Source organism: Cladosporium halotolerans (assembly GCF_011745625.1).
Source record: "Cladosporium halotolerans strain TM138-S3 chromosome Unknown Sca51, whole genome shotgun sequence".
Taxonomy (NCBI): domain Eukaryota; kingdom Fungi; phylum Ascomycota; class Dothideomycetes; order Cladosporiales; family Cladosporiaceae; genus Cladosporium; species Cladosporium halotolerans.
The window spans coordinates 1-26,190 of record NW_027191502.1 but is presented as its reverse complement, the minus strand read 5'-3'; the positions used below and the strand labels follow the sequence as shown (position 1 = coordinate 26,190).

General features: G+C 56.7%; 7 protein-coding genes across 7 annotated transcripts; 2 read left to right on the top strand and 5 right to left on the bottom strand.

Moving 5' to 3' along the window:
* Positions 1–975: 975 nt before the first annotated feature.
* On the top strand, positions 976–2,521 carry WHR41_08922 (uncharacterized protein). The gene is made up of 3 exons (XM_069377526.1): positions 976–1,268; positions 1,327–1,765; positions 1,828–2,521. The coding sequence occupies exons 1-3, from the start codon at positions 1,191–1,193 to the stop codon at positions 2,316–2,318; spliced, it is 1,008 nt and encodes a 335-aa protein (XP_069225533.1). The 5' UTR covers positions 976–1,190; the 3' UTR covers positions 2,319–2,521.
* On the bottom strand, positions 2,379–4,061 carry WHR41_08921 (uncharacterized protein). Its single transcript, XM_069377525.1, has 2 exons — positions 3,673–4,061; positions 2,379–3,609 (listed from the first exon to the last, which is right to left on the bottom strand). Exons 1-2 carry the CDS (start codon positions 4,013–4,015, stop codon positions 2,549–2,551), a joined length of 1,404 nt encoding a protein of 467 aa, XP_069225504.1. The 5' UTR covers positions 4,016–4,061; the 3' UTR covers positions 2,379–2,548.
* A 485-nt stretch (positions 4,062–4,546) lies between these two features.
* On the bottom strand, positions 4,547–6,370 carry WHR41_08920 (uncharacterized protein; the record flags this gene model as incomplete). Its single annotated transcript, XM_069377524.1, has 1 exon — positions 4,547–6,370. One exon carries the CDS (start codon positions 6,368–6,370, stop codon positions 4,547–4,549), a length of 1,824 nt encoding a protein of 607 aa, XP_069225505.1.
* A 6,962-nt stretch (positions 6,371–13,332) lies between these two features.
* WHR41_08919 (uncharacterized protein) lies at positions 13,333–15,798 on the bottom strand (the record flags this gene model as incomplete). Its single annotated transcript, XM_069377523.1, has 1 exon — positions 13,333–15,798. The coding sequence occupies one exon, from the start codon at positions 15,796–15,798 to the stop codon at positions 13,333–13,335; it is 2,466 nt and encodes an 821-aa protein (XP_069225536.1).
* Positions 15,799–18,249: 2,451 nt separating this feature from the next.
* WHR41_08918 (uncharacterized protein) lies at positions 18,250–20,875 on the bottom strand (the record flags this gene model as incomplete). The annotated part of the gene is made up of 4 exons (XM_069377522.1): positions 18,250–19,334; positions 19,381–19,841; positions 19,902–20,397; positions 20,455–20,875. The coding sequence occupies 4 exons, from the start codon at positions 20,873–20,875 to the stop codon at positions 18,250–18,252; spliced, it is 2,463 nt and encodes an 820-aa protein (XP_069225535.1).
* Positions 20,876–21,461: 586 nt separating this feature from the next.
* On the bottom strand, positions 21,462–23,423 carry WHR41_08917 (uncharacterized protein; the record flags this gene model as incomplete). The annotated part of the gene is made up of 8 exons (XM_069377521.1): positions 21,462–21,872; positions 21,928–22,189; positions 22,254–22,307; positions 22,361–22,504; positions 22,554–22,926; positions 22,979–23,013; positions 23,072–23,238; positions 23,289–23,423. The coding sequence occupies 8 exons, from the start codon at positions 23,421–23,423 to the stop codon at positions 21,462–21,464; spliced, it is 1,581 nt and encodes a 526-aa protein (XP_069225538.1).
* A 1,514-nt stretch (positions 23,424–24,937) lies between these two features.
* On the top strand, positions 24,938–26,190 carry WHR41_08916 (uncharacterized protein; the record flags this gene model as incomplete). The annotated part of the gene is made up of 3 exons (XM_069377520.1): positions 24,938–25,207; positions 25,261–25,497; positions 25,564–26,190. Coding segments are annotated over 3 exons (1,134 nt in total), but the record flags the coding sequence as incomplete, so codon positions are not given.

Here is a 26,190-nt window from a genome sequence, read left to right as displayed (position 1 = left end):
GACCAATCACAGGCAACGCATTAATGGACCAGCGAGATGCCGAGGGCAAAGTCTATGCCACTCCGATCTTCCTCCGCCTTTCTCCATTCCTGCGGATCGAGACTCAGCCTGCACATGAGGCTGATGGCTCGCAACCGGCAACAACAATTAATGTGGCAATGCAGACAGCATCATCGGTCAGCATTCTGCTCGGACGATCACTCTTGCCGTTCCGAAATAATATTTACAGTCATTTTTGAGGTGGTGTCTCCACCCAGGGGGCACAACCAGTGGCTTAGGCTGGTATCAAACCGAGAAGATCGCCTCGTCGAGTGTTGGCGTCATTCAGGCGCCCAAAGATCTAGGCGTGGCGCTCTTAGATGCAATTCACCGACTGGACATTTATGCGGAAATCCGGCATTGACATTTGACACTAAATTGCCCTGGTTTACCCTTTGCATGAGCAAGCCAGCTAAGTGCACCACGTGGAAAGACCGCACTTCTGTGTGCCCGGGATTATGCCGGCCTATATGCTTGCGAATGCCACGAGGATACATCACATTATTCACACTTGACAAGTTTCGACGGCTACCTTGCAACGACGAGATACATTCCTGTCACTGTGCGTTGGGTGGCAGTTGCGCATGACTTGAACTTCGAAGAAGTCATTCGTAGGAGAGTGTGGTAGTGATGAGGCATGGCCAGTCGTGATGAGTGGCTGCAATCGGCTTGCGCGCTGCACATTGCGACAGCGTACCTTATGCTTCGAGACGGTAGAGGAGATGTCAAGGTAGGGATGTGCTCGCAAATCCACAGCACCTTCGCTCATCAAATTGTCTGGATTCAACAACACGCCACAACAACGCCGACACCCATCATTCTAGTATGGTGAGTACCTTATCCTCCCGAGCTCTTTACTCTGTAGAAATAGCGAGTCGGCCTTTCCTTCTGGTTCATGAAAGCTTACAACGGCTCATGGACACGCCCTGCGCTTTCCCAACAACTGGGCAAACGCTCCTACCTGCCGAGCAGGACAGGAACAGTAGGCACATGAACGTCGTCGCGTACCTCCTTTCTCGTGCTCTTCTATTCCGCTTCATCAACCTTACCTTCTTCCTCCTACACTCATTACCCTTCACGAGCGCCGGAGCATCCACTCGTTCAGTCGTCGAACCCCTTCTCACTCTCGCACAATCGATCGATCGCCTGTCATGGTCTTCACGCTTGCTCTCATCATCTTCGCCATTTTGCACACGGTCACCTCTCATGAAGACACTCCATTCTGCCTTGTGAGTCTTCATCAACTCGTATCTTCAGATACGTACCACGCACTGACAAGACAACAAGGAAACTTGTCTCACTGAAGCCAAGACTACGCTCTGTGCTCCATCTGCACTTTCAGACCTCACTCCTTGCCTGACCAGACTCTGTCCGAATCAACTTGCAACTCAGAACCTCATCGCTAGCCTCGACGTTTCTGTCACTCCCAAAGCCGAATATGCGTGCCAGCAAGCCTATGGTCCTAGTCTCGATTCCGAGGCTGAGGGATCGTCTGTCACCCTGCCGCTCAACGGTAGCTGTGCCACGAGCCCGTACGGCTTCAAGAGCTATCTTCCGCAAGGCGTCTCCCGCATCCGGGCGAGCAATGGGTGCCGCATCATGGTGTTCTCGGAAGTGGATTGCTTGGGCGAAGCAGGTGGTGCGGACGTCGGAGAACTGAGCAACGGACAATGCGTCTTCCGCGGCGGACGCAGCGCAAGACTGACTTGTCGGAACGAGCTTGATGGTACGACTTCCAAGTTTGTCATGAACGTAGCCACGAATTGATGCTGACTTTTCCACTTGTAGCTGCCCATGCGTACATCCAGGCCTCTTGTGGTGCCGACGATGATGAGGAAGCAGCTGAGACTTCCTCCGTCTCCACTTCCAAGACCATCTACCCATCGTCTGCTCCTTACCACGGCCCAGGCCCGACGTCTTCCGTCTCTGGATCTTCTACGTCTATCCCCTTCCACTGGCCATTCTCCACCAGCACCACCGCCTCCACGTCCTTCACCAACACTGCGGACACCGTGGGCACATCCTCTGCCAACGGCACGGCAATGACTTCCGACCTAGGATCCAGCAACAGTACCGTCGCGTCTGTTACCACCGTTCCCTCCACTCCGCCACAGAATGGCACAAATCCGCAGAACGTGACCTTCACGCCAACGCTCTCCGCAACTCCGACTGGAACCACTTCTCTCACGCCGTCGTTCACTGGACTTGCTGCCAGTATTGGTTCGCAGAGTGGCTTTGGTCTCGGGCTTGTTGGTGCCATCTTTGCTTTCTTTTTGTGAAGAGCTTTGGTCTGGAAGGTTGACAATGTGGGGCCTTGTGCGAGCAATGTTGGAAGGCAGTCTTGACTTGACAGCTTATCACGCTGCTTTCATATCACGTTTCTCATTTTGTGCGCACTCACTTTGAAACCCCGCATCCAAGGAGTATGTCGGAGGCATGTAACATCTATATGTGTAAATCGATCAATGAAGAAAGGAAAGTTGCGAAATCAGTTTCGCGTGCTGAGACATCACTCGGCTTCAATCGCCAGCTTGTCAGCTCCGAGCTCGACTTTCCCGTTTGGTTTCTTGCCCTTGAGCACAACCTGCATCAGCTCATCGAGCCTCTGCACAGCTTCGTCCCCAATCTGGTAGTGCACCACCAAGCGGCCGCCCATAAGTCTCAGCCCAGCCCTCTCGCCATCCTCGATGAACTTCTTCGCATCCGTGCCCGCAGCCGCAAGATCGAACCAAACCATGTTCGTCTCCGTTGGCGCGGTCAGTTTGCCACCGTACCCCTGCCACATGTCCGCGATCTGGCGCGCACGTACATGGCTGGCCTTCAGTTTGCCGCCGAGGAACGTGTCCTCGACCGCGACACGCGCGGGCGCAGTCACCACACCCGCCTGCCTCATTCCACCACCAATCATCTTGCGGATGTGACGAGCGCGGGTGCGGAAGGCTTTGGTGCCAACCAGGATGCTGCCGATCGGCGCGCCGAGGCCCTTGCTGAAGCACAGCGAGATGCTGTCGAAGCAGTCGCTGTAGTCCTTCAGCGAGCCGGCGTCGGCCGCCACGGCCTCCCACAGCCGCGCGCCGTCGAGGTGCAGAATGATGCCGTTCTCGCGCGCGAAAGCGCTGATGCGCCGACACTCGTCGAGCGGCGTGATGACGCCGCCGAGCGTGTTCTCCAGGCTGATGAGGCGCGTGGGGCACGCGTGGACGTCGTCGGAGATGACGCAGGCTTTCTGCACGTCTTCGAGGGTCAGGTAGTTGCCGTTGGCGGGCACGACGCCTTTGACGAGGGCGCCGCAGAGGGCGGCGACACCGCCGGCTTCCCATTCGAGAATGTGGCTGCGGTGGTCTGTGACTACGCTGTGGGGTGGAGTGGTGAGGTGTGTGCGGATGGCGACTTGGTTGCCCATGGTGCCGGAGCAGACCATGAGGGCGGCTTCTTTGTTGGTCATTTCGGCGATCATGGCTTCGAGGGAGTTGGTTGTTGGGTCTGAGCCGCCGTCCATTACATCGTCTAGGAGAGTCGTGCTGGCAATAGCAGAGAGCATGCGGGCGGTGGGAGTTGTGACGATGTCGCCTATTGGGTTAAAGATTAGATTTGGTGGCGTTCAATATAGGGTGACTTCGATGCACGACATACTGCGAAAATCAAAGGCTGCAGGCCCGGGATGGGACCAATTGTTGACTTTGGCATGGCCATTGGACTGGTGAGCGGCCTCCTGCTCAATGTTCTGCGGCTCAAAGGCCGGGGCGGTGTTGCTTGCGGTGACCATGGTTCTTATTGTTGAGACGGGATTGAGACGATGATGTAAAGGTACACAGTGAGGCGGCAGTGGGCGTGAAGAGACTCCGGCTGGATTTATCTTTGGCCTCGCTAGGAGAGCCCGGCGAAGAAGCATTGAGGGGAGAGACAAAGAAATTATAAGGGGGATGGGAGACGTAGGGCGTGGCTCACAAAACGTAGCCTTCGCTTGAACTCGCATATCAGCGGCAACAGCGCGGGGAAGAAGCCCGGATCAGCGTTATCGTTTACCCTATAAATTGCATCTCTTACCCTATAACTTACCCCAGCTTACCCTAGATAAACACATCCCAAAGGATCGTGTCAGCCCGTCCACTCGGTGCACGAGGTTTGCCAACGCCGGTGATCCCGCGTGCATTGAACGGTAAACTTAGTTCTAGAGATGACATACGTCCAACGGATGAAGCTTGATCATCAATATCATTATCAGGGCAACACATCAAGGTCACATTTGTCCACAGATGCCTTATCAGTGCTTCCGGACAAGCGCATGATGGTGTATCGAGCAAGTCTCAATTGCGTCCTCAAGGCAGCAGAAACCTTATTCCAGAATTTGCTCTCCCAGCCCTGCTATGATCAACGGAGTGAACTTCTCATTGACGTAAGGTGCAAGAACCCAGGTCCAAATCACAGGTACAACTCGCCAAAGGGCAATCTTAATCGTCTCAAATAGTGTCTTTGAATTGCATACAGTGCTGACCTCACTCGGAAGCTAGAGCTTGCCCAGGATGCTTCCGATCGCTCTTTCCATTGCCGCCTCTGCATCCTCTCTCATCTCCATACTGCGCCAGCAGATCGTCCGGTCTGGTCTGCAAACGATCACTCCATCCTCCTCAATCTCCCGCCTATCCGCCCAGTCTCCGTACATATCTTCCCAATCCATAGTCCAGCCAATGCTGTGCGAGTTGATCTTGACCCCCCATTTGCTGGCCGTCTTCTCTGCGGCTGCCTTCCATTTCTCACCGCCGATACCCGTAATGACAGTAAATGCACCGTGGCCCGCAAGGTCAATTGTAGAGATCGGCTTGCTGGGCTTACGTGTGTTTATCCATGCGTGCGGAAGTCTAGAGCCTGGGTATGTGGTCGTTTGATACTGCAAGACCGGGTCCTCGGGTCCCGGTTTCCGTGCCGCCTTCTCGTCTTTCAGACAGATTGCCGCGGACTCGTAGCGCTGGTTCATCTCTATTCCAATGCCACCAAATTCATGCGCCGTATAAGCAACGGTCTCCTTCAGCTTCTTGCGGCGTTCCCGCCCCTCCTTCGTCGGAGCACTGAGTTCAGCGTGCTGGCGGATACGCTCTTCCTTGGACAGAGAAGGCAGAACGCCCAGAGCCTCGAAGACAGGCACGTGATCTCGTAGACCCTGATTCGCACGCCTGATCACTCCCTCTCCAATGGGCTGGCGCTCATCGCTGAACGTTGCCAGGAGGCTTGGGTCAGCGACACCCTTCTCAACATAGGCTACCTTCCAGGCCAGATTGAAGGCGTCCTGTACGCATGTGTTGCTTCCCAGGCCGTTGAATGGCGGGTGTCTGTGAACAGAGTCGCCGAGACAGAAGATGTTTCCTTCACTGTAGCGCTCGGCGACAATCTCGTTGATGTACCATTTCGCCACGTCCAGGATTTCAAAGTCGATGCTGTCATCTCCTATACATTGTTTCATGCGTTTCGTGTACTCTTCGTGCGTCGGTCTCACGCTGAAGTCTTCAAAGCCAGGTTCGGGCAGAACAATGAACATCCATTCGTCCCATGCGTTCACCATGCGCACAATAACACTCCAGCCCCACGGCGGATGGTCGAGTTCTGGCTGGAAAGCCCAGTGCAGCACGCCTTCCTTGTGCTTCATGTGCTTGCTCAGATCTGCGCGCGCGTGTACGTTAATGGCCAGACCCTGACCGGGCTCCTTCTTGAGCGGAATCCCAAGTTGCCGAATGACCTGGCTGCGGCCACCGTCACAGCCGAAGAGATACTTGCTGCGGACCTGATACTTGTGGCCAGTGAGAGTGTCCTGGATCGTTGAAGTATAGGGGCCTTCAGGGCTATCGCATGCATATTCGACAAAAGACGAATCGAACCGGACTTTCCAGCCCTGTTCGCGCGCGCGGTTGACAAGAATTGGCTCCAAAATGGTCTGTGGGCAGTCGACGTGCTTGCACGGGCTGGCGGCCTGATACTCGCCGTGCCGGTCAGGCTGATTGCCCCAGGAGTGGATGCGCGCCCATTCTTCGCCGGCCATGTCGTGACACCAGCGCGTGTGGGACATGTTCTCCTGTGCGGTGCCTTCCTTCTGGATGGCTTCTTCCAGGCCGATGTCGCGGAGGCATTCTTGTGCTGCTGGGTTGGTGATGTGAGCGCGGGGCTCCTTTGCGGTGCCTGGGGCGGCTGATATTATGATGCCTTTGAGACCATAGGAGGCGAGGAAGCAGGCTAGAGATGCTCCGGCAGGCCCAGCACCGACAACTAGGTAGGGTGTCTCAATGATGGGAACTGGCACGGATGGTGTATCGTTACCATTGGGCACACCGTTGGTAGCCATTTTAGATAATCAGTGCTCGGTCCTTTGGCCTAGCCAGTACAGAGGAGAGAACGGAGATGCGGCCGTGTGATAGTATATATGAAGATATCGCTAGTGACAATGAGATTCAATGAATGAACATTGTAGGAAGGATTCGATCTACCGAAGCTTGGAGCTTAGAAATGACCGTAAAATGCTCCGTATCGCTTGACATTAGTCTGGAGTGCTGATCAGACCAGGCAGTTCAGCCGTCAACATTGCCGAAGTGCTGTCTCCACCTTCTGGAGTCGGCAAAGTGGCGATTTGGCGGGGCTCCTTGTCATAGCGGGAGGGGAGTCCTCGAATCATTAACATCTTCAATGCAGGGAGAAGGCGCAACGATTGCAATGCAAATGTCTGAACGCACGGAATTTACGCATCAAGTTGCTTTGGAGAGAGCAATGTGGGAATCTCAAGGGCATAAGATGCAGCTCCTCAGGTTTAGATGTCATAGTATATATATGGAAAAGCTTGAGTAGACGTCATCGATTCATCAAGCTTAGCTTGGAAGTCGCCCCCATAGTTTAACGGTTAGAACAGAGGTCTCATAGCAGATATGACTTCAACTCAGTTGTAGCAATCCTCAGATGTGAGTTCGATTCTCACTGGAGGCAATCTCTTTTTCGACTTTTTGCCTACATCAGGCGAGAATGTGAACTCCAAATGAATACAAGTGGTGGTAAGTCAATGCTACTCGCTCGTATTGCGGAGATCTTTCCAATGCTAGACCACGCAAAAGTTGCCTAGAAGAGAGTGGCGTTGCGCTTTGAGAACTCAACTGCCAGGCAAGCCTGATGAATCTACTTGATTATAATGATATGTCAAATTATGAATAACATGAGCACGATCACACGGCAGAGTGACAGCATGGACTGCACGACGATATTTTGGCATTTAGACTGGCAAAACCCTTTCGCACACCAAAAATGAGGGACAAATTAATGCATTAGGTATCAGCATTTCTTTTGGCAGAACCATTCAGATTTATCATTATGTCAAACAATGTCAACAGGCTGACACGTATTGCCGTAACTTATGAGTTGCGTTATTGCCGTAACTTGTGGCGGCAGGTCTCGGCCATTCCAGAGATCTAGAATTCCAAGTCTGCGGGCAGATACGGGAGCTAACTTCAAATTTACTAGCACCAAACAGACCCCACTGGCCTTAAAGGGAGTGGTCAACAGTCTTCATGCTGCAATGATCATTACCATCCACAACTAACGGTCAAGAATACAAGCTCCTCTTCGATGTGCTCCAATAGTCAAGAGCTGAACGACGACTAGTCATTCTCTCCCACCCAAGTGCACCAGAGTCATTCAGGGGCTGCTGTCCCGAGTCTGATGGAGCACGTTCCCATCGCGCGGGCTTACTGCGCTTGTAACGACGCCATCAGAGCACGGGCTGACGATAAACTGGGATGCAATTGACCGCATTACGTACCAAGGCCCTACCAAGCCGCTGGGCGATCGCTTCCCACCACAAGCTCCAATCCTGCTCAGATCGCACGGCGACAGCGAACGTCATTCTACTGAACTTATTATTCTCCTGGCTGAAGTGCACGATCATGCTCCGGATGCGAGCAATTTGGAAGCGGGCGCTCGAACGACTTGCCGACGCCACATAAGAAGCCTGCAAGTCATTGGCATATGGACGTAACCTGAGAAGCTCGGCTGGAGCTTGTCGTTGCGCTCGCAAGATGGTCTGTCTAGCCCACTCGTGGTGTGAAAGCATTAAAGGACAATTGGTTGAGCTGCTGGCACGCTGCACCTGCGAACCATGTGTATGACCACCAGTTGCCGCACAGCCCATCTACCTTTTTATCACTCTTCAACGTCTTTAGTCAGACAACAATTGGCAGACATCGTCGTGATAAGAAGCCGAGGCGTGGCTTTGATCAAAGGCGGCTCTAATGGCTCGGCAGTGTCCGCATGCGGTGCCGATTGATCTGGTGGTGGCTGGTGGCTGTCGTGAGGCTGAAGTGGACGAGCCCGAGGTTGGTCCCCGCGAGCCGTCCGCGTTGATTCTGATGGAGTCAGGAAAGACGCACCACAACGCCCGCGGCCATCAGGGTTGCTCCTCGCGACAGTATTGAAACGCTGTGATGGCCCTCTTGAAATGTTCTAAGAGCTATGCGTTCACTCCCGAGGCACTGGGCGGCGATACAGTTGCTCAGCGCCCAGAACGGCGGTCGTTCAGCGCCTCTCGGCTAATGCAGCCTGGTGGTGATGGTCATGCGATGGTATTGGGCGCCTGCTTACCTGCGCAACTGTCTAGTCGCAACAAAGACAGCGTGTCGGCGTCTTGTCCGCTGCAGCCTCGCTTGAAGACTCGCTTCACATATAGGGCATTCCACGTGGCGGCTCTGGACGTGGCGCGACATTACTCACGAGGTGTCGCGTTGCGCGGCTACATGGCCTGCAAGCGTTCTGGAAGGTAGGTCTGAGATCGACACCAGGATTCACTCGCCAAAGTGCATGCAAGCCGGCGCATCGGGTCCGGCAGCGTGGTGTGGAGGAAGGTTTCGATCTGCCCCTCACCGTCGTCAACCGTGACCCTGTTTGCGCCAGCGATGTCCGGTTAGGGTGGCCCGCCTTACACTCGCCCCGCGGTATTGCCCTCTCACTCTTCGCCCTCGTACTCCGGCTTGACGCCACCTCTCGGACTATACCGCGTGCACTACGCGGCGGCGCAATTCCACTGCAGTAAGCGTCGGCAGTCACGGCCGTTCTTGACAATGTGCTACAGAGACGAGGCTGAGAAGCGCGCCCAGTATTACTTACATGGACTCGGACTTACCGCCTGCTCAGCGACGCCAGCGGGCTTGGACGAGCATGGCTGGCTGATCGGCTGCCGTTGTAGGGCCGGGCGTGTTGCTGTATGGCTGGGTGGTAGCTTCGCTCGCGCCGTGCCCGCATCCTCTGGCCACGCGATACGAAAAACTCTCCAGTACACATGAATATCCGGCTGAGGCGTCGCCGGCCGCCCTCCCGAACCATCTCTCGGCGGCATCCAGAGCCTTTCGCCGCGATGTCTAACTCAAATCGTCGCGAATCAGCGTCGCTCCCGCGGTACGCGCTCTTCAGTACCACACCTCACGCAAGCAGGCGTATGTCCAGCCAGCAGGACGCCCAGGGCCTGCGTCAAGGCCGCGCCCTCCGACGCAAGCCACGAATGGCTCCAAGCCTCTGCCATCTGATATTCCCCGAGCGATTAGCTCAGTATCGTTCGTTGGACACACCATCTACTCCGCACGGCGATCCGCTAGCTTCGACTTGCCGGAAACCAGCCCACACCATTCCTCGTAGTGCTGAACCGTGCTTCCCAAAAGCAGAAGTCGCTGCTCGAGCCCAGCCTTTTCGGTATCTGCTGGCCACGATAGTCTCCGACAGATTGTGGCGTACCAGGCCAACATGGCTCGACCGTCGCCCTAACGCGCTGGTAAGGAATACATATGTCTCTCATTCATCTGTTTGACCCCCTCGAGTGAGGAGGCTCTGCATCGTTTCCTCCTTGGCCTTCTTGGGTTTCCCTGCTGTCTCAGCCTTTACTCATAACAGTGCTTCACTATTGCTCTCCGAAACTAGCGCCTTCTGAGTCCGCGGGTCTCACCCACCCAGCCTCGACTCGCTACCGCCGTTACTCCGCAAAATGGGTCTATCTTCCTTCTGGACCACGATGAAGCGTCCGCGCTTGAGTGAGACAGAGTCTCGCAAACACGTGGAAACTATTTATAATGAGCACCACAAGGTGTCGCCGACTCGATATGAAGGCGAAGAGCCTGCCCACCATCTCGATGCCATCTACGACACACATCATCACATCCCTTCGGGTCAGAACCGCGGCGCGACACGGCATCCCTCTTCGCCACCGCGCATCCACAGCCCCACCCACAAGCAGAACAAACGTGACGGCCTTCGGAAGACCCCATCAGTCAGCCAAAAGCCAGACCCGATGTTTGACCTCCAGCGGCCGAAGGGCGATAAACGACGAAGCTTCTGGCGAACGGATTCCAAGATGAGCACGACTGCGCCTGTAGTTCGTGAGCTGAATTCTGAACCAGCGGCAGACGTTCAGAGATCAAAGAGCGAGAAACGACGAAGCTTCTGGCGGAAAGATTCCAAGACGAGCACGACTGCGCCTGCAGTCCGCGAGCCAGAAATGGTCCGCAGTGCAACAGACGCAAAGAGACCGACTGCATCTGCAGCCTACCAGCCGAACCCGATTCCCGCAGCGGACGTCCAGAGGTCAAAGAGCGAGAAGCGACGAAGTTTCTGGCGAACGAATTCCAGGACGAGCGCGAATGCGCCTGCCGTCCGCGAGCCAGATTTAGCACGCAGTGCACGCACTTCCAATGGCGCGCCTGCCACTGAAGTCAAGCCGAAACGTAACGGTCGAAGACTGAGCTTTCACCGATCGACTTCCGGCCAGGGCCCTAATAAGAATCGACTCAGCTGGCTGAGTGGCGGTGCAGGCGACTCCGACGACAGCATTGTCCCTGCTCAGCCACCGGTACAAGTCAAGGGAAAGCGCCCGACGTCACGATCAATGGATCGTGGCCGCAATTTGAGCTTCGGGGAGGTGGGTGGCGTTCAGCCGGGCAATGCGGCCACATCAAACGATCTTTACTACAACACGGCCGTAGGTTCAAAGCGGACATCGAACTCCATGAAGCCCCAGAACTTCACCAAGGTAATGATCAGTCGCACATCCACCTCAGACGCCCAGGACCTCGACCCCAATGGCGGCAGCAAGCGCAAGCGCCGCTCCTGGTTCTCCGGCAGCAAGGACAACACCTCACGCAACAGCTATGTCCCGCCGGTCCCCGCCCTCCCCACGGGCTCCAGCATGCCCCTAGCCGCTGTCGACCCCTCGCAGGAAGCCTTCCAACGCTTCCTGCACAACGTTCACAACGCCCAGCCGCGCGGCGCCACGACCGACTACGAGCGCTTTCTCAACGCCTCGCGCGCCTACGACGACTCCATGCCGACCCCTCCGCACCTCGCCCACCCAGACGCCACCTCCTACTTCCCTGCCCCTGCTCCCGCCCCTCGCCCCGTCTCAACCGCCGCTCCAACGGCCCTCCCAACTATCCAGCGCTCCACTGCCGCTCCCACCGCCCTCCCGACCCTCAAACGCTCGACCGCCCCCGGCAAGCACGCCAGCCACTGCCGCCCGCGGAGTACGGGCAGCAAGAGCCCCGAATCGCCCGGCCGCGCGTTCATGTCCGACGAGCAGCAGCGCGAGTGGAACAAACTGCGCGAGTACATGGACGACTCGCCGGCGCAGGAGTTCGTCATGGCGCAGGAGGACCAGTACGACGACGATGGCGTCATCGGTATGGTGCGCCAGCTTAATCGGGAGGAGGATCGCGAGGCGCGCGTGCTGGCGGAGAGGAAGAGGAGGGACTATGAGAGGGGTTATTGGGCGAATGATGATGCGTTGGCGAAGTTGTCAGGGAGGTAGGAGGGTGAAGTGGTGGAGATGGGGGGAATGGGAACGCGTCGTTCTCTTGGGGATTTCTTTTGTTTGTTCATGCTGTGTGATGATGGCATGATGAGATGAGATGGGGTTTACGATGGGTCATTTTGGGTCTTCACTCTTTCTCCTTTATCTTTCTTTCTCTCTCGGCCAGGAATACCCTCCGAAGGTGTCACGATCACCGCATGACGACGATGATGCTAGCTAGCAACATCTCAACGCACGCATTTTCGAAAGACCCAATTAGCGCAGAATATCTCTAGACTACAGTACACGGCATCTGACCTCAAAATTCGCTCGACGAAAATCCCTTCATTCACTCTCCTGAGCTCTAAACCTCCACTTCCACTCGACTTGGCAACCCGCCTGATCTCCTTGTCCCGCGGCTGGTCCTGCAGTAGTGACTCTGCCTAAATTTCAGGCGTGCACCTTTGCCTCCACCTTCTCCACGGCACGCCAAACTAAGAACCGTGGAATCCAAGGCGTGCAGGCCTGGATCTCGTTCTTGCCTCGCGAGCCGGCGGCGAAAGTATTTGACAAATCTGCCCCCGTAAGGTAGACACCTGTGCCTTCCAGGCGACCTTGGCAGTCGAGGTCGGGAGACTCATCAAAGTCGTCCCTCCACGCGGCGACCGGACGCAATCGTGAGCGCAAGATACCCGAGCCACGAGGCCCTCGAACTACGACCCACGGACTTCCTTGATGGTAGTCGAAAGGCAAACGAGAACAGCTCACGCCACGAGACACCGTGACCGGCGGACGCGCAGAATCACAGAGCTCTCATTCTCTTTCTTACGGGCGGGAGAAGACCAATTCCAGGAAAGCCACTGTGAAGCTACCTTAATAAAATCTTACATTCTTTTTCTCCCCCGTGGGCATTCCTGCAAACTTCCCCTCCAAGGCTACCGAGCACAGGCAGGCTCACATCAGAAGGCGCCATCCACAAAAAGGAAGAATCAGAATCACAACACCCTAGCATTTTCTCAAAAGAATGATTAATTACAAGCAACCGCTACCTATCGAAGCTAAAACTAATCCCTCCCTCTCTCCCTCTCCCTCTCTCCATCTCCTGCACGATCCTGATCCCGTCCTGGCTTTACAACGATTTACTGATAATAATAAAAGTGTGTTTTGTACTGTGTACTGTCTGTCAATGTACCCTCTCTCAATCCCGAGCCAAAACCCAAAAGCGAACGTCCAGAAAAAAGAAAAAAAACCCAATCCCGTCCGCATCGTTGACCGTCGCCAGAACGCCTCGCCAAAAGCAATCAAAAAAACTGAAAATGAAGGGAAAACCCGAGCCGTACGACCGCACGAGCTCCCTCCCCACGCTGGCTGCTCTCTGCACGGGGGAAAAAAAAAAGCCAGAGCACGCAGAAAACAACGCAGCAAGTCCTCTCAACGAGGCAAGGGAGCGAATATCCAAAAACGCCCTCGCCTCGCCTCCCCTCCCCTCCCGCTCGCTCTCAACCAGCCCAACTCCCCCTCCTCGCCCCAGCCCCCAAACCCCCCCACACGCCTCCCTCGCTCCTGACCATGCCCTTCTCCTGCCTCGCCCACTCGCGCACGTACCTCTTCAGCGCGACCCAGCGCATGCACTCGCCCTCGCGCCCGACCTCTCCCCCACCGCCCTCGAAATCCTCGCCCAGGCGGATATACCCGCGCGGCGAGTCGCGGGCGCGCTTGTCGTCTTGCCTCAGCACGGAAACGGGCACGCGGGAGATCTTGGACAGCTCGGCGTCGAAGGGGCGCGCGAGGGACGGGTAGCCGAGCGAGAGGTAGTTGTAGACTTGGGTTATGAAGGAGTCCGGGTAGGAGGCGGCCATTGTGGCGTCGAGGTCGTGCTCGGTGACGAGGATGGAGTCTAGGGCGGCGGGGGAGGGGCCGCCTTGCGAGGGGGGTGCGGGCGGGGTGCGGATGATGGGGCCTTCGGGGCCGACGGCGGCGTCGATTGTGGTGCGGTTGGAGGGGGTTGCGTTGTTGTTGGAGGAGAAGGAGGAGTCGAAGGGGTTGGATTCGGGTTCGAAGCGGGGCGTCATGAGCCCGCTGTGGCCTCCTGGGGGCGGGGAGAGGGCGCCGGCGGGTTGGGCGCCGTCTTGGGCGCAGAAGCCGCCCCAGAGGCCCTTTTTGTTGCTGCTTTCGCGGCTCGGGCTGCCCATGGTGGCTTGGGGGGTTTTGATGCTGGTGAAGTGGGGCTTGGGGGCTTTGGGGCTTTGCCAGAGGCCGGGTTCGTCGTTCTCGTCTTCTTTCTTCTGCGAGTCGGCGTGTTCGGTGAGGTAGCACATTTGGTTGCGGAGGGCGGTCGAGCCCTGGGTCACGTCGAAGCGTGCGGGCGAGGGAGACCGGCAGCGAGGGAAGCGAAGGTCGCCTCCGAGCATTGGGGGGCGAGCCCGGTCCTGCATGCCTTTAAAGTCTCTATCCTGGGCGATGCCGGCTGTCATTGCCGGATTCCACCATGCGCTGTTGTGACTGGGCTGTTTTGTGCCTTGTTTGGATTTTGCGGTGGTCTGGTTGGCTTTACGCTCTTGTTCCAATCGCTCCGCGTGTCTCTGCAGCTCTAGCTGCTCCCAGGGCATCTTTGTGCTTTCTCTTCGTGCTTTGCTGACAACCTCCTCGTCTTCGTGACCTTCCCATGTCGAAGGTCGGTCCTCCAGGCTGTGCTCGCTTTCCGTCTCTTCCTCGTCCACGTAGTGCATGACGGGCTCGTGGAAGTCAGAGTTGGGGAACGCCGCAAGCGCTGCTTCACGCATCCTCTCCTCTGCCCGTTTCGCTTCGAGTTTGAGCAGATAGTTGTGGAAATTCTCATCAACACTCTCACGGATGCGTGTTGCATCTTTGAACCCAGGGTACGGGTAAGGATAAGACGAGTCTGAAGCGGTGATCGGCGAGCCCTGGTTCGGACTAGAAGACAGGGAGGATGCTTGTGAGGCTTGCTCGCTCTCTGAACTCTCGATGGTATCCAGCTCCGGCAGGCGGAAAGAGTGTGATCGCTCGGTGAATCTGCTGGGCGCATGTCCGCCGCCAAGAGGTGACAAGGGCCTCCGTTTCAGCGACTGGTCGATCTTGGAGGGATCTAGGTGGCCAGCGTCGGCCATTTCTGTGTCGCTGTCGGACGACTCCACGGCAGGAGTCACGTCCCCCGTGATGTGTCGACGGTGCTCTTTGGCCGCAAGTTTGTGGCCATACTCGGTCCTACTCGCTATTGTCCGTGCAGAGTTGCCCTCGTTCGCGCGGCGAGAACGCTGCGCGGTATCTAGAAGAATAGGTGCGAACTTGCGTACGACCTTCTTTGGCTCCTCACCCGGTCTTGTCTCCTCCGGTGCGACCTGCTCTCCTAACCTAGACTTGCTCTTCCCTTGAGTGTCGAACGTTCGCAGGTCGAACTGGATGTGCGGTGCGCCCTGCTGTTGTCTGCCCTTGCTGCTACTTTGCTTGGTCTCGATAGGCTGCGGAGCGAAGCGGCTCTTCGGCTTAGGCTTGTCTGCCTTCTCTGGTGAGCTGCCGCGAGACGACCTCGAAGAAGTCTCGATCGGCTGAGGCGCAAATCGACGGGGCTTCGCCTGATCATCCTGCTGAGACTTCCTGTTCTTGGAAGACTTGGTCGTGGTCTCAACTGGCTGAGGGGCGAACTTCCTCGGCGGCCTCGGCTGTGAGAGGTCTCCCGTCTCTGGCTCATTCTTTTTGCGCGAGCTCTTGGTCGACATTTCCACGGGCTGCGGAAGGAATCGTCTGGGCCTGACATCGTGAAGGTCTCCTGTTTCCGGCTCCTTCCTTGCTGTCTTCGAGCTCTTGGACGACGTCTCCACCGGCTCGGGAGCGAATCGCCGAACCTTGGGCTTCTCGTCTTGTGCTGTGTCCTTCTCTTTCGAAGATCTGCTGGTGGTCTCCACGGGTTCTGGTGCGAAGCGCCTGGGCGGCTGTGAGGAAGACATTATGGCGGTGGTGAAGGATCAAGGGCAGCGGGCCCGGAGAGAGGTGTGAATCGAAAGGCTCATGCGTGGTGCGGTGCAAGCCGAGGATTGATCGGCTCAGCCAGTAGAGAAGTGTTTAAAGTGAAAAAGGGTGACTGGACCCCGAAAGTGTAAGGTAAGGTACGGACGGATGGTCTGTCTGATGCGGCTCGGTCGTATGCCGACAGCGGAGTCGCGGTCTGGGTGACGTGAGGGCCGCGTCAAAAAGATGCGACAGGTCTGCAGAGAGTGAAGCCTGCGCTGGGGGTGATTAGTGGCGATTGACGTGAATATGCGCACAGCGCAGGCGAGCAGCAGCAGCAAAAGCAAGCAAAAGTGAGAGGTAGAGCGGGCAGAGCAGGGCGAACAAGAAGAGCGGCAGCAGATCGGCCAAGCCACAACCGCTGGCCAGACGCGGTGGGTTGAGCGAGTCTGGAAGTGCTCGAGCGGGTATGCACGTGGCCGCGCTCGTGTCGTGCCTGTACGAAGCGACGAGGGTGCGTCGGTGGTACGGAGAGAGGGAGGGCGAGTGAGTGAGAGGGAGACGGAGAGGAAGGAGTCAGGCGATTCAACACAGCACGGATTGGCAGCGGTGCATACGGTTTGCGAGTGCTCCGCTGTCCACCGACCGCGACCGGCTACTGAGATGGGCGGGCGGACTGGCAGACTCAGGCAGGCTCAGGCAGGGCAGGGCAGGGCAGAAGGCGGCGGATCATCAGCTCTCACGCCCGGCAGCACAGCAGACGAGCCGCGCACGCGCAGACGGACGCCCGCCGACACGATGATGCCACGCCGATCCACCAGCACTGCGGATGCCCTTGGGGTTCGCCCGGCCAATGTGACTCGGACGCGTGTGCAGCGGCGCGTGGGGTCAAGGGCGCTCGTCTTGCGCTGCGACTCCCTCCGCCGACACTCCTCCACCGCCTCCCATGTCTTTGACTGCATCCATGTATACTCATTCTCCCTATATCTGTGCTATTCACGCGCCCACGTGCCCATGACTCGCTGCCGTGTGTTTCAGCAAGCCGGGCGCTGTCTCGACCAGAACCATCACTACTATCCGATCACGATCAACAATCTCCACTGCACGAGCCACGGCCACCAGGCACGGCCCGTCAGGCGTCCTCCTCGTCCACGATCCCCATCTTCACGCCACCCAGCCAGTTCTGCACGTTATCTAGCTTCAAGCCAGCGAGTGGCACAGCAGCAGTTCGCGATGAGAGGCGCCCGGACATCTCGTGTGAACCTGTCGAGCAAAGCAGTGCAATCTGAACGCCGCCCTCGGCACAATAAAACCATCCCCCAGCCCATACCACCCCCGAAGTGCCTTATTTTCACGTGCCTGCCCAAAATCCGATAGTCCCTACAGGTAGAATCCACACCCACCACTGCTCCACTCCCCCAGACCGAGTCCCGCGGGCCCAGACTCCAGTTCGCTCTTCACCGTCTTTTGCGCGCGTCGCCTCGCCTCCCGTCTCCGCAAACCAACAGGCCAAATGTTCGTCCCGCGGAACCTTCTGACCGCGTGAGGTCGGTCGCCTCTCAACTGCCTCGCGGATTTTGATGGACACGGCATCTCAATTTCCGCTATCGGGAAGTCAGTTCCCGGCTGACTGCGGGTGGCTTCCCTCAGGTACATGCTGTACCACCATGTACCACAACATGTACCACACGCCTGTATCACATTTGCTACCTCACGCGTTCCTCAATCGCGTGTCCCGACAGAATAGAATTGACATCAGCTCCGCCGGACCCGGAGCCACAGTCCGATACTATCGATCCGCATCAATCCAACCACCTCACACCGCTCCCATCCCCATACATGTCCTGTACATAAATAAACGCCCAGTAAGCTATCAAAATCAAGGCAAGACCAAGCACCCGCCCGCGCATCCATCCATGCACTCCACACTCCTGTGCGCGCGGTGTTCGGTCCGGCGTCGTGTGGGTGGATCACGTTCCTAGTGTCTATGTGTGTACTGTACCTCCCCTAGCACAGAACGTACTGCAGGCTGTGATCTGAGAGGACATATCGTCTGTACAGGTATGGTAAGCCACGGAGGGGAGAAGCCAATGGGCGTGTGAGGTTTCGACTTCACTTGTCGGATGGGATCGGGTTGCGTTGTGGAGTGGCGTGAGGGGATGGGATTTGTAACGGGTGAATGGATGGATGGGTGGAGGGGTTGATTGAAGGGCTGTCTTGGAGGATCGGGTGGTAGCTTACTAATTTGGATATTATTGCCGGTTGCAGAGAGCGTAGAGTGAGTAAGTACCTCGCGGGTGGGAGCAACTCAGGATGGTAGGACGTTGTTGGTTCTCACTCCAGGACCACGTGACTTCCAAACGTCTCATATCATGCACCTTCGAGAATGTACACTACACAGCCAGCCAGACTGGTATATCCCCTACAGAAACATCCCACTACTCCGTCTCTCACTCAAACCCCAAATAAGCAACCACAACCCCACCCCAACTCCCCCAACTCCCCCTCTGCGCCGCCCCCACCTTCCCATCACTGCCCCCCAACCTCACCAAATCCTCCACCCCCCTCGTATTCAAATTAAACAACCTCACCCCGCTCCTCCCCATCCCCTCACTCACCCCCTCAAACCCCACCGAACTAACCTGACAAGTCCCATCAACCCCGCCGCACTCCCCGCTCCCCTTGCTAAAAAACGTCCAAAACCCCATCCCATAAACCCCCACCCTCCCCGTCTCCGCCCCCAAAACCCTCATCTGCCACGCCATGTAGCACCCCTCCCCCTGCGCCCCGCACTCGAACCCAGGATCCCCCCACGCGGCGTCAGGGACCCAGGGCGCCGGCGCGCGCGGCGCAGGCTGCCAGTACGGCGTCTCGCACTGCAGGAGCGCCGCGAAGACGTTCTGCGCCGACGCGAGCTGGAACGCGTACAGGGCGTTGTGCTCGGAGCCCGTGCCGAGGAGCCAGGTGGGGCCGCGGGAGGACACGAGCAGGCCGCGGCCGGTCGCGAGGGTTGTTGGGAGGGCGCCGTCGAGGTCGTGGTCGGCGGTCCAGAGCCAGGCGTTTTCGATGTACGAGGAGGAGGTGGGCGTGAGGTGGGCGTGCAGGAAGGCGGCGGCGCAGGGAGCGTTGGGGTTTTGGCAGGCGGTGCGCAGGCGGGTGTCGGCGGCGCCGCCGACGCGCGTGTGCGTGTTGTGCAGGCTGATGGAGCCGGGGTGGGAGGCGGACATGTTGATTTCGAGGAGGATGGTGCCGGGGAGGATGTCGGAGACGGTGAGGAGGAGGTCGGAGAGTTCGGCGGTGCCGGTTTCGTTGGGGTGGCCGATGCGGAGGAGGGGGCGCGGGGAGGTGGCGGAGGAGAAGAGGGGGCCGGAGGCGGTCAGGGCGGACCAGACCTCGCCGACGAGGCGGCTGCCGGGCGGGACGTGGATGGTGTCGGTTACGACGTAGACGCCGTGCGGGAAGTAGGTGATGGCGCAGTTGGCGTTGCTGCGGAGGGCGGCGTTGATGGCGGCTGTGTCGTCTGTTTGGCCGTCGCCTGCATGGTGTTAGGCGGAGTTTTCAGGTGGAGTGTGCTGACATACCTTTAGCACCGTGATCTTTGACCGAGGAGAACGAAGAGACGTCCCTGTCTTCGTACTGAGGTTGCGACTTGGTAAAGTATTTCCCATCCTCCCCGACCAGGTTCCCACGATCGGTAGGATCCAGGTACGTCCCTTGAGTGTCGTCAACAGTACCGTTGTTCGTTGCATACAAGTGGCCCACTGCGTAAGTTTGTCCGACCAGATCACCAGTTAGTATGTCCTGCCCGTTGGTTTTGAGCATCGAGCCAGAACTTGCACTGGCGATGTTCTCAAGCAGAAAGGATGAAGAACCATTGACGACCGTTCCGCAATCCTCGCATGAAGAGTCGATCAGGCTGAGGGATCCTGTAGTCCCGTCTCCGCCTGCGTCGATGCAGATGCCCACACCGCTGCACCTAACTTGCTGCAAAGTGAGCACGAAGGCATGCTGGATGAGAATGCCGGTTGAAACGTCTGTAAAGCTATTGCAAGTCGTCAGCTTAGTTGATGAGGGAAGCTCGCATCAAGACAGCATCACTCACCTCACGTTCCTAATAGCGTACTGCTGGTTACTGAATAGGATACCAACATTACCTCCATTGAAGGTCAGATCGCCCATGAACAAGCCAGAGCCGCCGCCTGTATCTCCTCCATCCATTTCGATACCGACATGCTCGCTTCCACTGGGCATCTTAAAGTGCACATTGATCAGGTTAGTCGCTTGGGAGACAGCCCAGTTCAACCCATAGATCTGCTGGCTAGAAGAAATGGCTGTGGTGTCGATGTTGACATTCCTAATGCCGATGTAGAAGTTGTTCGTGCTGGGCTGGCCATCGTCATTCCCGTTGACTAATGTGGAGCCAGCCGCCATCGAGCTCGCAGCTTTGAGCGTGGGAAAATTGATGGCGTCTCCGATGATCTGTGTGTTGATCAATAGCTGGATGGTCGTAGAGACCAAGTATGTTCCGGCCGGGATATAGACAAGAGCTGGCTTGCCTGTCGTCCCGCCGCAGTTGCCACCTTTGCACCGGCCGCCGTCTGTGGAAAATTAGTTCAACCGTACTCGGGAGAACTTTCAACTCGAAGTCAACGTACCAGTAATCGCCGCGTTGATGGCCGCACTGTCATCTGTGCTCCCATCGCCCTTGGCTCCGAAGTCCTTCACATTCCGAAAGACGACATAGTCCGCGCTGTCCTGCAGAAACGGACTCGTGCCTTGGTGGGCGATCTCTTCCAGCCAAAAGGTGCTTGGACTGTCGCCATCAGTGTGCGCGGTGCAGTCCTCAGCTTCAGACGAGAGTATGGGCGTGTCTTCTAGAGGCGCCGCAAGAGGTGCCCATGGTATGATGGAGTTGTTCAGAGAGCCGAAATGACCGCTTCCTTGGCGCGAAGGGTGGTATCCGCGGTAGTCGTAGGGTCGGGAAGGGGATGAGAGATGTGCTGGGGTGCGAAAAGCGCTTGACAGAGCAGAGAAGGAGGATATCAGGGCGAAGACAGCGGCAGAGTGCTTTGGCATTCTCAAGGGGAGCTGAGTGCCAAAGCAACACTGGAGACTTCTAGAGAAGAGACGGTAGAGTATGATTTATGTACCAACCTCTGCGGCAAGGCGAAAGAGTGAGAGTCTTACAGACACCTTGCTAACCTACCTGACGACTCTACGCCGTTACCAACCGCAACACGGAGACAGTGTAAGACAAAGCGGCATCTCAGGTAGTCGCCGAAGAGACGCCTTCGGCATATATTGCTTCATTAGAGTCTCAAGCTCTAGGCTCTGCCTGTAAGAAAGTATATTATCGCTGCAGCAACGGTCGACAATTGGCCCACGTTGTTGTCTTGAAGTTGTCTCAAATCGCGTCAGCAGCTGAAGGTCGATGTCGTCTGGCTGTGGCCAGTGCGCCTCCCGACTTCAGCTTCCATTCAACCTCAGGCCATCACACCTCAACTCCTCCATATCCTAAACAATATTGATATGCCTTAAAACACCGGCCCGAGGACAACAATCCTGTGCTCCATTTGTGCCGCCGCAAGCACAACTTGTCTATCCATATATTTCGCATCATCCAGAAGTTGGCCTTTGATCTCAACCCAGGAGCTAAGACATTTCAGTCTTCCTTGACAAGAGACACTGGCGCGACATATGTCCTCCCACCGCCCACTGCGTACCAAATCCCAGCCAAGACGCATGTCCCAGAGAAGATGATGATGGCCCAGTTGAAGTCTGACGCCCAGGTTGGTCCGCCGGTAACTGGAGCCAAGGGGAAGAATGAGAAGACGAAACCCACGAGCAAGAAGGCCAGCGAGATGTCGTTGATGGGTCCGCCCCATTTGCCCAGTGAGAATCGACTTGGGAGCAAAGGCTCGCCGCGTAGACGCTTCAGTCGGACGCTGCCGATGGAGGCGATGTACGAGAAGATCAGCGCTGCGTTGGAGACGGAGAGGATGGCGTTGAGAGCGGCGTTGGATCCGAAGTTGATGGCTGATAGAACCAGAGCCACGCTGAGGCAGACGAGCAGCTGCGAAAGATGTCAGCGAGGTCATCACAAGCAGGGTTTTCTGCTAGACACTCACGGCGTTGACAGGAATTTCCCACGTCGGCCTCACGTGGCAGATCCAGGCAGAAAATGGCAGCCCACGATCGCGACTGAAAGACCAGACTTGTCTCGAGGCGCTCGCGACTGTCGTCACTGTTGAGAAGAACAGCAGCAAGATAAGTAGCCCTCCTAAGATGCAGGTCGCGGCGTACGAGCCTGTGGCGCCGTAGATGATCTCAATGATTGGAAAGTCGGTGGATTTCTCGCCGATGATGATGTCAAGGTCGGTGATGCAGAAGCTGGTGAGTGTCAGCATATGTTGTAGAGTGAACATGTGGGCCCTCATTGTGGCTACAAACTAACCAGAAGGTAATGATCATTGTGATACCCATGATACCGTTTCCGAAAGTCGCCCACCTGAAGCTGGTCAGCAAATATTCATGGCCATACGTCAGGAATGGCTGATTTACAGCATCGCCTTGGGCAATTGAATCGACGCATCTTTGAGCTCTTCCGACATATGGGCACCCGCATCTGGGCCGATGAAACACCAAATTGGCGACGACAAGCCGATGAGGCAGGCTAAACCAGTACTAGGCCAACCTCCACCATTGCTGTATCTTGTCAGCGATATCTTTCAGGATGGTCGAACAGGGCACTTACTGGAAATTGGTGAAAACCTCCTTTGCCGGAACGTGATCAGCCATGATCCATAGCGTCAGCAGGAATGCGAAGAACCCGAAGACGTGCAGGAACAGAACGATGCCTTCAGCCAGTGGCAGATGCTGCGCGAAGAAAATATTGAAGCAGACCGTGAGTATAATGAACAAGAACACTGCCAGAGTCGCTTGCCAGGCCAGGCCGTAGCCGGCGTCAGGGTGCGTTAGGTTGACCATCTCGCCAATAATGCCCGCGAGTTGAAGTCCACATGCTGGGATTCCGGAGATCCATCCGAGACAGCATAGCCAGCCGACGATGTATGAGAGCGGTTTCTGCATTGACCGCGGTGCGAACTCGCTGATGAAATGATACTGGGCTACACTTGTCAGTGATTGGATGACTCGGACTAGATACGTTCTGTGACTTACCCCCGGCCGTTGGAGCCATGGCCGCCAGCTCTCCCCTGGAAGACGTCAGCGATCCTTATTGTATGAAGGGGCAGCCTTCACTCAAAAACCCACATTGAAGCGATCATGCACATCATGAAGATCCAGACTGCTATAGTGCAGTAGATTATCCCGGCAGGCCCTCCGTTGAACAAGCCAAAGAAGCTAGCCAATAGCGTGTTCTCCCATGTTGATTGCAGGATCGACACGAAACCAACGATACCGATGAATTTGAAGTTACGCTGCGACAATGTTAGCATGACATCGGCGCTGGAAACAGGAGCGACCTCACTCGAAGTTCTTGGGTCTTTCCCATTCTCTGCATCTCGCGCTCATCTTCGTAAGTACCGCCTTTCAGCTGAACCGCGGTCTTGTCTTCTTGCAATTCTTCGATCGAGCGGTGGTCCTCTGGCCTTTCTGGCTTCATTTCTGCGGTAAGTGACATACTGTTGTACGATGTGGATCAAATCTTTCGATACGTTTGACGAAATCGTAGGTCACAATCAACGAAAGAGGTAGCAGCGGGTGTTGTTCTACACTGATGCAAGGAGTCGAGCGACCAACAACTCCTGTCGCACAAGAGAGCGTGGTTGACAAGGTGCGTTCCTGGTGAATATGTGCTTGCAGTGGCTGCCACGCCACGCCCAGACTTCGCTTAAGCGAATTGATGTGTGTCCGGACTATCGAATCGATCGAGATGCACTACAACCGGTGCGGTGATACGGTAACGCAGTGAGGCTTGTCAGAAGCGTTCAAGGAGTGGGTGAATATGCGCCTTGCAACATTCCAGGTTAATGCAGTGGTCACTGGCTTTATGGCGCGAGCGTCTGAGATCTGTCACAAGCCATCGCATGTTCTGCCCTCACTCGCCGTTTGCGCGCTTGATCGATCTTTCACATTGACATATCTAAAGATCTACAGTAAACGAACGGCATTCAGCAAACAGCGCAAACAATCGAAGCTCCGTCCCGGGAACCTGCAGTCTGTCATTGACTATCATCCAGCCTTGCCGACTCTTGCATCACTCCTTGCGTAAGAACCTAGCTTTAAGCGTTACACTCGACCCTGACCCCCGGACTCTGCACGACATCCACCGTTACACAGCTGCACCAGCCAGTAATCGTGCATACTTAAACGTTACACTGTGTCAGACGCCCACCACTCAGCTCCGCCACCGCACCGAGTATCCCCGCCAAATATCCCCGTACGGCCCTACCGATTGCCTGCCTGAACCTGAAGCGCTCCGTATTGTCGGTACACCTATTGGAGAGCACTACAAACAGCTGCCAAGGTTGTGCGAACCGGGGAAAGAAGAAGATCCGGCGGCCGATCACGACATATAGATCCTTGCTCTGCTGTCAAGCTTGGCCTACAGCTCGACATCACCAAGAAGTGGCGTTGGCGAGCATACGGAACCGCTCGGCCCGGTGAGCAAGCAAGGTACGAGGGCTTCCATCAGCTAGCATCAGCTTTGCATGTCCCCGTTCACTCTGTGCCTTCATTCAGGTCTCTACGAATCTGCCGTAGGCGCGGCCTTGGCAAAAGACTGCCTATGCAAACCATTGTCGCACTGCTCCGGCTGCTAACCATGAACTGCATGAACAGACCATCTGTGCGAGGTCATCCTCTGCCAGGGACACGAACAACATCTGATCACCGGCTTCTTGCCGGCAATCAAATCATCAAAAGCCAACGATTGACGACATCAAGCAATCCATCGTTCACTTCACTCCGCCGTGAAGCTAAGCTCACGCATCCCATCAACGCACTCAGCCGCCTTTGCTAGCCGCCTCATTCACCGGATATACCCTTGCACCTGCTTCCCTGCACCTCTAGCCCAGGTGCACGGAGTTGCATCACTCGTCTTCCCGCGGGCTTATCAAGCCTTGGTTCTGCCCTTCCTAGCTGCGGATAGCAAGCGAACTCACATCACATCACGCCATGGCGGATGCGGTTCAAGTGAAACCGCATGTCGGCTACGTCGACACGCTTAAGCTTGCCGTCAGTCTTTGCTTGACCTATACGATCTGCATTGCTGCGATCAGGATCTGGATTCGGAGGAAGGCCTTCGGAATTGACGATGGAGTCGTTTTTCTGGCTACTACGATCACGATTGGTCATACAGGCACTAGTTGGGCTGCCATTCGTGATGGCTTGGGCAAGCCATGGGAGGATCTTTCTGACGACGGCACGATGTCGAAGCTCAATGCTGTAAGTACATTGGGGGATCAGCATATGATGATGAAATGCTAACCGACAGACAGGCCTCCATCGCCGGCATAGTAACCTTTCTCATCGCACTATACACATCCAAGATCGGCGTCCTCGCCTTCCTCGGCCGTATCACAAAGCAAAAAAGCCAACTCCTCGGCTACTTCACCTGCAGCGTCCTCGCCATCATCTTCTGCATCATGTCCATCCTCGTCGTAACAATCGACTGCCCCTCCGCCTCAAACTTCTACTGGGCCTTCCACCTAAACCGCACCAGCTGCCCATCCCAAGTAAACCCTCCCATCCCCCTCCCTCCACAAAAGAAACACTAACACTAACCCACCCCACCCCAACAGCCAACCCGCTTCCAAATCCTCACCGCCCTCGACCTCACAACCGAGCTCGCCCTCCTCGCCCTCCCCACCCACCTCGTCCTGACCCTGCAAATGCCGCGCTCCAAAAAACTCATCCTCCTCACAGCCTTCTACCTGCGCGCCCCCGTCCTCGCGCTCTCCCTCGCCCGCAACGCCGCCACGCTGCGCCTCGCCCGCCCCACCTCGGATCCCAGCTTCGACGCCGCGCGCGTCGTCATCTGGACCGAAGCGCAGCTCGCCTACGCGCTCGCGGCGTCCACGCTGAGCGCCCTCAAAGCGTTCGCCGAGAGCTTTAATTCGGGCTTTGGGCTTGGTTTTACGAGGGGCAAGGGCGAGGGGAGCTATGCGCTTTCGACTGTTCAGTCTGGGTCCGCGGGCGGGGGGCCGGGGAGCGGGGCGAGTGCTGCTGCTGCGGCGCCGGCAAAGGATGGGTCGGGCGCGGGCTCGCCGGAGCTGAAGGCTGTGAGGTATGAGGAGACGGAGACGGCGGGGAGGGCGGGGTCGCTGGGTTCGAGGACGGAGAGTACGAGGCCGTTGAGGTGGGGGGTGGACGGCGGGGCGGGCAGTGAGGCGAGTAGTGGGGATACGGGAGGGGGGAGGGGGGAGGGC

Coding starts and splice junctions, on each gene's coding strand:
- WHR41_08921 (XM_069377525.1), bottom strand. CDS start 4,015: ATGCGAGTTCAAGCGAAGGCTACGTTTTGTGAGCCACGCCCTACGTCT. Junction 3,610..3,672: donor TGCAGCCTTTGATTTTCGCA/GTATGTCGTGCA, acceptor TTAACCCAATAG/GCGACATCGTCACAACTCCC.
- WHR41_08922 (XM_069377526.1), top strand. CDS start 1,191: ATGGTCTTCACGCTTGCTCTCATCATCTTCGCCATTTTGCACACGGTC. Junction 1,269..1,326: donor AAGACACTCCATTCTGCCTT/GTGAGTCTTCAT, acceptor CAAGACAACAAG/GAAACTTGTCTCACTGAAGC. Junction 1,766..1,827: donor TTGTCGGAACGAGCTTGATG/GTACGACTTCCA, acceptor TTCCACTTGTAG/CTGCCCATGCGTACATCCAG.